We start from the raw sequence: 11,829 nt of genomic DNA on the forward strand, positions 1-11,829 counted from the left end.
CGGTGGCGGCAGCAGGCATAGTGGCCGCGCCGGTGAGAGCAGCAAGGGTGGCCTTGCCGGAGAGGGCAGTGGCGGCGGCCGCCGAGGAATCAGCAGCGGAAGAAGACATGGGTCGGTGTGGCGGCTAGGTCAGGATCGCGAGAACGATCGCGTCTGATACCATGTTACACAAAGGGTTTTGGGTATTGTGGGCTTCAACACGTCTAGGGGTCGGCCACTACAATATATATAGAGGGAAAACCTCGTTGAGTACAAGTACAATTGTATACAAGTTACAATACGTAACAGCATGCAACCACATCGTTGATGGGATGGATAGAAGAGTCCACGGCAACAATGTCGGCCTATGAAAAGAAGGCCTGGAGTTCACTGATTCAGTTAGTATGGTGGGTTACATGGAAGGAGCGCAATGCTCGGATCTTCCAGAACAACTATGCATCAAGGGAGGTGACCGGTCGGGCGGTTGATCGAAGATGTCGGAATATGGATAGTGGCAGGCAAGCGATTAGTTAACACCCTTATGCATAGACCCAGGGAACAGACTAAAACGCCCTGACAAGGCATGGGTCTGGTGTCTCGGTCACCCCTGGTGGCCCTGTGAGTTGTAACATTGTAAGCTTAAATAACCTAGACATGATGATATATTTATGCCATCTGAACATATTACCTGGTACAGAACCATAAAACATGCTTTCTATAACAAGTGGATGCTTCATTAAATATGCAGCTTGTCTCTAAAACGTCTTGTATTTATAAACAGAGGGAGTATTAACTAATCAAAGCAAACACTTTAGATCCAATAATGAAAGAGTTCCTAATTGGACTCGAGAGGTGTAACGTTTAGATTACACGAGGACCGATATTTTCAGCAAGCTCTGTCAACAAAATTCTATCTTACCTTTTATGTAGTAGCTTGCTATGATTAGAACCAGTTGGACCATCGCAAGGCTCTGCAATCCATCGCACTACTAGTGTCGTGGATGATCTGGAAACACAGGAACGCGTGTGTGTTCGACATGTAAACCCCTTGCTCGATGAGCTCCTATACAAGATCAGAGATGAGGCCAGATGTTGGGCAAAGGCTAGGGCTCAAGGGCTCAGGGTCGTTTTGCCACCATCCTGGGATGTCCATTGATCTCTGTTGGCCCTGTAACCTTGCCACCTAGGAGGATGTAACTGTACTCTACCTTTCCAATGCAATGAAGCGCAAAGGTCCTTTGCGTTTTCTCGGAAAAAAAATCTCTGGGCCAGAAGTTCAAAGAAATATTAAATTCCTTAATGGCACGGACACACTGCACATAACCTTCATAACAGATGGAGTATTAACTGATCGAAGCACTGTAACAATACCAAGTGGTCATCAACTTAAGGTTGTATTTACTGAGCATTATATGCTTTCGTATTAGGAATGCTTTCGATGAACAACATGAAGGGGAGGCACCTCGCTACTGGTTGTACCGAGCTTTTGACAAATAGGGCGACAGGGAGGCATGGTGCTACTGATAGGATATAAACAATGGGAGGTCCATTGGCAAGAATCGCGTAGCACATTGTAGAAGAAAAATAACCAAAGGAGACTAACTAAAGAAACCTTGACAATGAAAAAATAACTGCTACAACAAAAGAAACATTTCTAATCATTCGAAGTGTGGGCCTGTTTATATGAGCAAGAAAGATCAGCAAAGGAAACAGCAGGTCAAGAAACAAAACCAAAAAAACTATAGGCCTAGTTAGACCTCAAGTATAGAATGAAAATCCATTCTTCCAAGAACAAGAGGCTAATATACTTTAAGAAAAATGATAGTGAAACCATGCATTCGCAAAGAAATGGTATGATAGCAACTCTATACAACCTGATTAACTATTTCCCTCCTCTCAAGCTACAATTCTTAACATGGCACAATGGAGGAACGCGACACATTCAGGCATCCAATAGCTCCAAAGTGCGCGCAAAATTATAATTATAGACTGGAGGCTACCGATTGTCAAATTCTTTATTATTTTTCCATGGCCTGTGAAAATCTATTGTAGTGTAGTGTCACATTGTTGGTACATAAAAGGATGCTGCAATAATGAGAAGAGAAATATATTTTAGTACTGCTAGATGGATAAATCTTGATTTGAAATGTTAGTAGCGAATTCGTTCTTTTGCTCATGATGTGATTTCTTTTGCTAGGACGAATTAAGCCTGGGTAGAATAGCAGATGTGTGCAGGTTTGCCTATAATAAATTAGTCCTGAACCAGCAGTCCAGGGTGCGGAATAAGTTAATCTTCACCCGAGGTAATCTTACGATCATTTCATAATTAAATTACATTTGGAATTCAAATAGTTACATTCCTATTGATTCGCTAGGTAAAATTTGACATAAGAAAATAAAAATATAGGTCATAAGACAAGAATTTTTGCAGTTTATGTGTATTTTAGACTATATTTTTACGTTTGTAATTTTACATAACATAAAATATTTTTTAGGCGTTTATATATTTTTTTACGGTCCCTTTTTGCGTCAGAAATAAGATAAAACTTACGGAACATAAAATTACGGTGCATTGATGGTAAAATAGAGGGGGGTGAAGAATAACTATTCCTCACCCAGGGGGACGAATAGCGCAACCCTATATATAGCACTAGAAATAATGTATGAAACTGATATTCCTTTCAAAAGTTTTTTGTGCGTTGTGTCTCTTCTTCTACTTGATTTTCTATATTTTTGTACCGAAAATTTCTCTTCTATTTGATTAGGCTCAGTTAGTGACTTGTCTCAGGCATTTTCAACAAGCAGGAGCACTTGTGAGCGTCTACAATGAGGAGGTGACCAGTACACGAGCAAGTGTATACCATAGCAGGAGGTGTAGACAGATGAACACAATATTCAGATCGACCTGACCATAACAAACTTTTGGCCACCAATATTTCGCATCAAACATCAGCAAATTCTACAAATACACATATCAGAAAGTTCTTTTATTCAGTTACATAACCTAGAAAGGTTAAACCAAGTCATAGAAGCTCACTTTACATAATGAATAGCATCCACCGTGTAGTTATCAAGGGTATTGTTCTGACTGAGAATCAGAAAATCAAGAATGATAAGCATAATCAACTTTGTAGATAAGCACCAATAATTCCAAGGAACCCAAAACTTCCAATACCTGAACAATCCAAACAGCAGCAAAATAGCAAATGACCATTAGTTCAACAAATGTCAAGTACTGAAAGGCCTAATTTTGTTGAAATTTCTGCCATGGTTAAATAAAACTTCTAATTAGAATATTTAGAAAAAGTTGGAATTGTCCAGGAACAGTAAAGTATGTATGACACCTAATAAATGTAAGGTTTCAGCAGATATGTTTTTTTAATAACAATTCAGGGTTATGATTCATCAAATGGAAGGGAGACACAACAAGTTGTAAAACAGTATCCTAATTTGGGAACTTGAATCTGGAACAGGCGAAACCAAGGAAGGAATCGTCCTACCAGAGATTCATCATGGACTGCCTCTTGCTGCCACCGCTGGATCATTTGACCCGATACCGTCTCCTACTTTCTTCATCCTAGCATCCTAGCTACTCCCGATGTGGGGCGGAGAGCCGGGGAAGGAGGAGGGAGGTGGAAGAGAGAGGAGGAGACGGCGGAGGGGATTTTTTCACGGCTGTGGAGACGAAGGAGGAGGGAGATGGGATGAGACTCGCACGACCCCTCTCTCCGTGTCAGAAGAAACACAACCTTCACAGTCTCACTCCAATCTAAACAAGGGACAGACGTGTAGGACCAGCAGAAAACAAGCCCCACCTACCATAGGTTATGCAGCAGGAGCGAACGTCCACACCAGCCGCAGGACGCATGTCCCACGCACGGCGCGTGCGGCGCGGCTGGGCAAACCCTCGCACGATCGACGCAGTGTCAGTGCAGCCCCTCTCTCACGCAGACAAAAGGTAGTCAACCCACAGATGTGTGGGGCCAGAAATGAGTAAGGACCACCCAATAGTCAGAGAAATAGACATCCATCGGCATCCTCACAGCAGAAACAAACAACCCAATGCCCGGCGCCAAACGCGCGACGTGCACGCCGCGCGCAAGAACAGGCTTCTCCCGCACTTCCAAACGGCTCACCCAGCCAGTAGACAAAAAGCACGAGCCCACCAGTCATTCGCCCCCGAAAAACAACAGCGAGGTCAAAACGCACAATGTAGATCTCTGGGCCAGAAGTTCAAAGAAATATTAAATTCCTTAATGGCACGGACACACTGCACATAACCTTCATAACAGATGGAGTATTAACGGATCGAAGCATTGTAACAATACCAAGTGGTCATCAACTTAAGGTTGTTTTTACTGAGCATTATATGCTTTCGTATTAAGAATGCTTTCGATGAACAACATGACGGGGAGGCACCTCGCTACTGGTTGTACTGAGCTTTTGACAAATAGGGCGACAGGGAGGCATGGTGCTACTGATAGGATATAAGCAATGGGAGGCCCATTGGCAAGAATCGCATAGCACACTGTAGAAGAAAAATAACCAGAGGAGACTAACTGAAGAAACCTTGACAATGAAAAAATAACTGCTGCAACAAATGAAACATTTCTAATCATTCCAAGTGTGGGCCTGTTTATATGAGCAAGAAGGATCAGTAAAGGAAACAGCAGGTCAAGAAACAAAACCAAAAAAACTATAGGACTGGTTAGACCTCAGGTATAGAATGAAAATCCATACTTCCAAGAACAAGAGGCTAATATACTTTAAGAAAAATGATAGTGAAACCATGCATTCACAAAGAAATGGTATGATAGCAACTCTATACAACCTGATTAACTATTTCCCTCCTATCAAGCTACAATTCTTAACATGGCACAATGGAGGAACACGACACATTCAGGCATCCAATAGCTCCAAAGTCCGCGCAGAATTATAATTATAGACTGGAGGCTACCGATTGTCAAATTCTTTATTATTTTTCCATGGCCTGTGAAAATCTATTGTAGTGTAGTGTCACATTGTTGGTACATAAAAGGATGCTGCAATAATGAGAAGAGAAATATATTATAGGACTGCTAGATGGATAAATCTTGATTTGAAATGTTAGTAGCGAATTCATTCTTTTGCTCATGATGTGATTTCTTTTGCTAGGATGAATTAATCCTGGGTAGAATAGCAGATGTGTGCAAGTTTGCCTATAATAAATTAGTCCTGAACCAGCAGTCCAGCAATGTATATATATATATATATATATATATATATATATTCTCAGGCATTTTCAACAAGCAGAAGCACTTGTGAGCATCTACAATGAGGAGGTGACCAGTACACGAGCAAGTGGATACCACAGCAGGAGGTGTAGACAGATGAACATAATATTTAGATCGACCTGACCATAACAAACTTTTGGCCACCAATATTTCACATCGAACATCTATAAATTCTACAAATACACATATCAGAAAGTTCCTTTATTCAGTTACATAATCTAGAAAGGTTAAACCAAGTCATCGAAGCTCACCTTACATAATGAATAGCATCCACCGTGTAGTTATCTAGGGTATTGTTCGACTGAGAATCAGAAAATCTAGAATGATAAGCATAATCAACTTTGTAGATAAGCACCAATAATTCCGAGGAACCCAAAACTTCCAATACCTGGACAATCCAAACAGCAGCAAAATAGCAAATGACCATTAGTTCAGCAAATGTCAAGTACTGAAAGGCCTAATTTTGTTGAAATTTCTGCCATGATTAAATAAAACTTCTAATTAGAATATTTAGCAAAAGTTGGAATTGTCCAGGAACAGTAAAGTATGTATGACATCTAATAAATGTAAGGTTTCAGCAGATATGTTTTTTTAATAACAATTCAGGGTTATGATTCATCAAATGGAAGGGAGACACAACAAGTTGTAAAACAATATCCTAATTTGGGAACTTGAATGTGGAACAGGCGAAACCAAGGAAGGAATCGTCCTACCATAGATTCATCATGGACTGCCTCTTGCTGCCACCGCTGGATCATTTGACCCGATACCGTCTCCTACTTTCTTCATCCTAGCATCCTAGCTACTCCCGATGTGGGGCGGAGAGCCGGGGAAGGAGGAGGGAGGTGAAAGAGAGAGGAGGAGACGGCGGAGGGGATTTTTTCACGGCTGGGGAGACGAAGGAGGAGGGAGATGGGATGAGACTTGCACGACCCCTCTCTCCGTGTCAGAAGAAACACAACCTTCACAGTCTCACTCCAACCTAAACAAGGGACATACGTGTAGGACCAGCAGAAAACAAGCCCCACCTACCATAGGCTATGCAGCACGAGCGAACATCCACACCAGCCGCAGGACGCATGTCCCACGCGCGGCGCGCGCGACGCGGTTGGGCAAACCCTCGCACGATCAACGCAGTGTCAGCGCAGCCCCTTTCTCACGCAGACAAAAAGGTAGTCAACCCACAGATGTGTGGGGCCAGAAATGAGTAAGTACCACCCAATAGTCAGAGAAATTGACATGCATCAACATCCTCACAGCAAAAACAAACAGCCCAACGCCCGACGCCAAACGCGCGACGTGCACGCCGCGCGCAAGGACAGGCTTCTCCCGCACTTCCAAACGGCTCACCTAGCTAGTAGACAAAAAGCACGAGCCCACCAGTCATTCGCCCCGGAAAAACAACAGCGAGGTCAAAACGCACAATGTAGATTAAACGTCTGAGATAGTCAGAGAAATAGACATCAATCGGCATCCTCACAGCAGAAACAAACAGCCCAACGCCCGGCGCCAAATGCGCAACGTGCACGCCGCGCGCAAGGACAGGCTTCTCCCGCACTTCCAAACTACTCACCCAACCCGTAGACAAAAAGCACGAGCCCACCAGTCATTCGCTCCGGAAAAACAACAGCGAGGTCAAAACGCACAATGTAGATTAAACGTCTGAGATCAGCTCAAAGACCAGATTGACCAACATCCAATGGCCACAAATGAATGAAATCGAGGGAGCATCCTAGAGCCAAGTTGGCTAGGGTCCTTATATGTTAGAATGTCTTCTACCCTCCAATGTCAATGAAAAGCAGCTCTGACGACATTTTCGTCAAAAAATAAATAAGGAGGAGGTTATTTGAGGTAAAAGAAAGTACTTGACCTTGCAAAAAAAAGTACTTGCGCCGCCTGCAAGCAAGCAGTGCTGGTCAGAATCGGATTGGAACATCGTTTGACTTGCTACCCCCGGGAACGCAAGCGTCAATCAAACGAAACAAAACGCGTTGGCACAGCCACCGTAACTCCTCCCGGGATCCGTTTGGAAGACGGGAACCGAGCAGCCGGCGATCCAAGCCGCCTCGGTGTATATATATGTACGATGTAGTATTTGCCGCTCGTCCATCTTGTCGCCGCCACCTCCACTCCTCCTAGATCAGACGCGCTCTCCCCTGTCCCGTCATCTTTGTTCAGTGCGCCGATCGATACGATGGCGTTCACCTGCAAGCGGCCAACCGCGTCCCTCGACGGCCACGCCGGCCAGCCAGGCGCGATGTGCCGGAAGAGGAGGCGCGTCGTCGTCGTGATACGAACCTAGATACAAATTACTCAATGGATCATGGATACAAGAAATTCAGTCACAGATACAAGTTTCTATCAGCAAGAAAGGAGATCTGGGAATCTAGAGCCGGGAGGTGGGAGAGGGAAAACGCCCAACGGCGGCCAGTTCGGGTTCCAGTTCTTCGATGCCCCTTCCCTGAAGCGATGTGTTCCTCTATATATCAGGTCATGCTTCCTCGGGTTGGGCTTTGCAGTCTGTTTGGGCCTCGTGGGCCGGCCTTGAGCCTCTTTGGTTGTGGTTGATGAAGTAGTTCCCATGACATTCCTCCCTCCTTGAAACTCGGCTTGACCCCAAGCCGACACCGAAGAATTTATGCCCGGGTCCCATGGAACTGCCAGAGTGGTGGTGATATCCTTTACGGTAGTAGCCATGTTCGAGGTAGACTTGATCAATGTCAAAGACGCTAGCGTCGTCGAGGTAGAAGTCATTGTTGGCACGGACTTGGTTGATGTTGAAGTAGTTCCCGTGGCTGATGTAGACTTGATCGAGGAAGATGTCCATAAGCATAAGACTCCTCCATCCTTCAAATTTTGCTTGCCGATCAGGGAGATACACCTGAGAGCACTTGGTTGACCCATCACATGCCAACCATTCAGTCTTGTAAAGACTGCACACTGGGAGTTGTATGCAACAATAGTACGCACAGAACCAAGCACCCAAGCAATCTTCCAAACCATCAAGGGACTGTACTCAAACCTCAAATGTACCGAGCAGTCGATATAGAACTCCGCGGCATGAGCCTGTGAGAGTTTCCAGCTCACCAGCTCAGTAGGAGAGCACTCGAGCATTATTTTTGGAGAAGTGTTTGCAAGAACAAGGCATCCATAGGAGCTCTTCAACATCAGCTGGTCCACACTTCGCATTGGATATTTCTGGGAGCTAAGTTCAGTGCAAGGTACCACGTTAATCCGAATCGTTGAGACATCTGGCCATGTTAACAGAAATCCGAGATTCAGACAACCAAGCCTACTATGATAGTCCAAAATAATTTTGCTGTGGGGGTACACTCCTTGCCTGTCAGAGCACTCAACCTCAATAGCAATAGTGTTGGGATTGCCACATGAGCAATTGCAGAATAAGGAGTACACTCCTTGGTTCTCACCAACTGCCCCTTGTATGTGTGCCCGCTTGCATGTACTTGCAGGACATGACAATCGCTGCTTGACCATTTGATGAATGGGGTTATTCCTATGTGAGGTTCGCTCTGCTGCGCTGATGCTCACAAATAAGGGATGCAGTCCAATTTTCGTCATATAAGAATTAACCTCAGTGTACTGCTCCACCATATAGGAAATCCTGTTGTTAAACTCCAACTTTCCGCTCTTGCATAATGTAAGTTCAGGTGCACTAGAGAAGTTGTGACTTGGACAGACTAGATATTCCTCCAAACATAGGTGATTGACGGGAGTACCTACCATTGAGGGCTTGGTGATGTTGGATACAGCAATAGCCTTGCCCTGGACAGTGCAATGTAGAATACTCGACAAGGCCTCCAGACATTTAATCTCATCAGAACCGAATGACCGAGTTGTGACAATCTCTGCACATGGATAATGTATGTTCTTCACTAGTAAGGGATAACCTGATGTAGTGACACCAATTCCATCGATTAACCGGGGTACTCTACCTTTACTATTCAGCTGATTGTCAACTACTGTAAGTTCTACATAAGAATTATGGGTGTAGAGCCACTCGACAGCAATTGCGCCCATGAACCTGTGATAAGGGCTCGCAAGGCATGCTTCAATGATATGTTGCCCAGACCAGAAAGAATCTTCTAAAATTGTATCGGCCATCCGCAAACCTTGAATATCTGACCGCCAATATTCTGCAATCCTCCATAGCTCCTGATCCACCAAAGGCAGCTATACAGAAAAATATTCCTTGTCTTTATGAGCTCCCTGAGAGGTCCAATTGAATAAAATGCTCCCAATTCTGACTTGCGTGTATACCGGGCTACCATCAGGGGATACCAGTTTGTGTAACCATATCGTGTGAGTGACTATAACTGAGATTAACACACCACAGCATTCAGCCATATGAAGGGCAACAACGAGAGATTGAATGCTCACTGCCTTGTTGCAGCACACAATTGCATGCAGATTTGGTGAGAATGTCACAGCCGATAAGAACCACCCTCCAGAGGGCCAAGTATTGAGCTTCACCATAACATTCTGCAACTTTCCAACCTGAAGAAACAAGTAACAACTGGACCAGGGGAAATTTACTTGAGCATTCTTACTGGGATGAATCTGTAGGCCGCTATTTATGAACTCAGCCTTCACAATAGTCATCAAGGCGGCTATCTCAAGTTCCAGCCAACCCATGTGACTCGTCATTGGATTTTTTTGAACATCGGGACCCCATGGTGATGTGACACACAGAACTTTTGGAGAAACATGTGGCACACTAAAATTTTCATCAAAGGAGAAGCAGTCCCAAAGAAGCCAATGCTTCTGTTCTATTAATGCCACCATGAAACCCACCATTTTCTCTTCCTGTAAGGCCTCATTCTTGAAATTTGTCTGAAGTGATGGAGTCCACGGCTGCAACAACTTATATTGCAAATATTGCCAGGAGGAAATTGACCGTGGCTCTACAGGACAACCCAATACTAGCTCATCTCCAGTAAGAAATCGAACTGAGTGTTGTCTGGGCATACCAGCTGAAGAAATCTTCATGAGGCTCCTAAATTCATCCAGCTGCAACACGGTACATACATAGCTGCACACAATGATTGGCCATGGCACCTGCCGGAGCACCTTTGATGACAAGGTAGCAACGATTTTTTTCTAAGAATCCTTCCTGAGAGTACCACTTGAAGAGGGTCGTGCTCCCAGGACTTGAAAACCGTCTGTCATTGTTTCCTCCAATTTGCCTGAGTGGCACAAAGACATTAGTCTTTGAATTTCTTCGAGAGCCGAAGAGTGGCTTCCATTTGTACTCTGCTTCATTACTGTCAGCGCTCTCATCATGTGCAGCTTGGTCACCGATGAAGGAAGGCCATGGCCTTGGTCGTATCCCTTGTCTCGGTCGCATGGTACTCGGGATCACATATGCGATGGACATGTACATGAACAGCTCTTTGTGGTTGATGAGGCACGTTGTCGAACACCTTGAGGACGACTTGGTGTCCAGCACAAGGAGAACAGACAACCAGCACAGCTGGGCTGGCCATAGCCCCGAAGACTCGGTGAAGGATGCAGACACACTACACGGAGTCAGGGGCAGCATTCCTAGGCCACTTCCGCCGTGGCTACTGTCGAGGGTTCCGTCGCTTGCCGCAGGTGCAGCAAGCAAGGGGAGGACGACGATCGTGGCCGTGAGCGACGTAGGTGTTGCGGCTGGGGTGAACACAGAAGCCGATGTGGCACCCTTCTGGCTTGGGTATTCTGTCGAACACATGGCATGCAACAAGGTGGATGAGCTGCTGGTAGCAGAAAGGACGACCTCAGCGGCCTCCTCGACGACGATGGTTGGTGGTGAGACAACATGAGGCACAACCTCGTCGACGCCAACGTCGAGGCTGGCGTCGGGGATAGTCACCGCGGGTGCAAGACCGGCAATGACGTTGTCGTGGTCGACCGCAATCTCCTCAGTCGTTGGCTCTTGCACGGGAGACTTGATGATTTCAGAATCTGTGCCGACCAACTCCATCAACTCGCGCACAGCGTCCCGAATCTGATCGAATTGAGTAAATAGCATAAAACTACTACTTTACAGGCTAAGGTTCCAAAAAACTACCAATTTTTTATTTTTCTCAGATAACTACCAAATGGGTGGTCGGCTGTTTCAAAAAACCCAAATCGCCGAGTGCTTATCAATTGATCACGATTATGACAGGTCAGGCCCACACCTAAACGAAGCGTTAGTTTGACTGCTAGTTTGACCGTTAACTGACATGTGAGGCCCACATGTCAGTGTCTCTTCTTATCTTCCTCTTCTCCTCTCTGCCTCCCTTCTCCTCCAATCTCCCTGCTCGTCAGGAACAGCACAGAACCACCATGGCCGCCGACCACATTCCATGCCGCCGTTCTGTGCCATGTCTAGCCACCGCCCTATGCCACTCCGAGCCCCCCTACGCTGCTGTTGATGGTAGGAGCTCGCCGGAGCTCCTGGTGGCAAGGTGGAGACGAGGAGGCATACCAGAGGCCGGCGACCCTGCCGCGCGCGCCGTCTGGAGGCTCCGCCGCGCGCCATGGGGCTCCGGCACGGTCGCCCCGCTGACGCGCGCCATCGGGAGGTGCTGAG

General features: G+C 45.7%; 1 protein-coding gene and 1 pseudogene across 2 annotated transcripts; one reads left to right on the forward strand and one right to left on the reverse strand.

The window, feature by feature from the left end:
- Positions 1–2,854: 2,854 nt before the first annotated feature.
- On the reverse strand, positions 2,855–6,266 carry LOC123058254 (uncharacterized). 2 transcript variants are annotated; one of them, XM_044481043.1, is made up of 3 exons: positions 5,966–6,266; positions 5,504–5,640; positions 2,855–3,154 (listed from the first exon to the last, which is right to left on the reverse strand). In XM_044481043.1, exons 1-3 carry the CDS (start codon positions 6,008–6,010, stop codon positions 3,013–3,015), a joined length of 324 nt encoding a protein of 107 aa, XP_044336978.1. In that variant the 5' UTR covers positions 6,011–6,266; the 3' UTR covers positions 2,855–3,012. The 2 variants fall into 2 exon arrangements, 1 of the variants encoding a protein (XP_044336978.1); XR_006427105.1 differs by lacking the exons at positions 5,504–5,640; positions 5,966–6,266 and adding an exon at positions 3,480–5,492.
- Positions 6,267–7,173: 907 nt separating this feature from the next.
- The window catches only part of LOC123058255 (putative cyclin-dependent kinase F-2), a 7,286-nt pseudogene continuing 2,630 nt past the window's right edge, over positions 7,174–11,829 (forward strand).

This window comes from Triticum aestivum, chromosome 3A (genome assembly GCF_018294505.1).
Source record: "Triticum aestivum cultivar Chinese Spring chromosome 3A, IWGSC CS RefSeq v2.1, whole genome shotgun sequence".
Lineage (NCBI taxonomy): Eukaryota > Viridiplantae > Streptophyta > Magnoliopsida > Poales > Poaceae > Triticum > Triticum aestivum.

Excerpts from the sequence above, each read along its gene's own strand:
- LOC123058254 (XM_044481043.1), bottom strand. The coding sequence starts at position 6,010 with ATGATCCAGCGGTGGCAGCAAGAGGCAGTCCATGATGAATCTATG. Across the intron at positions 5,641-5,965 it reads CAGTCCATGATGAATCTATG|GTATTGGAAGTTTTGGGTTC; the intron begins GTAGGACGATTC and ends TGGATTGTCCAG. Across the intron at positions 3,155-5,503 it reads GATGCTATTCATTATGTAAG|GTATTGGAAGTTTTGGGTTC; the intron begins GTGAGCTTCGAT and ends TGGATTGTTCAG.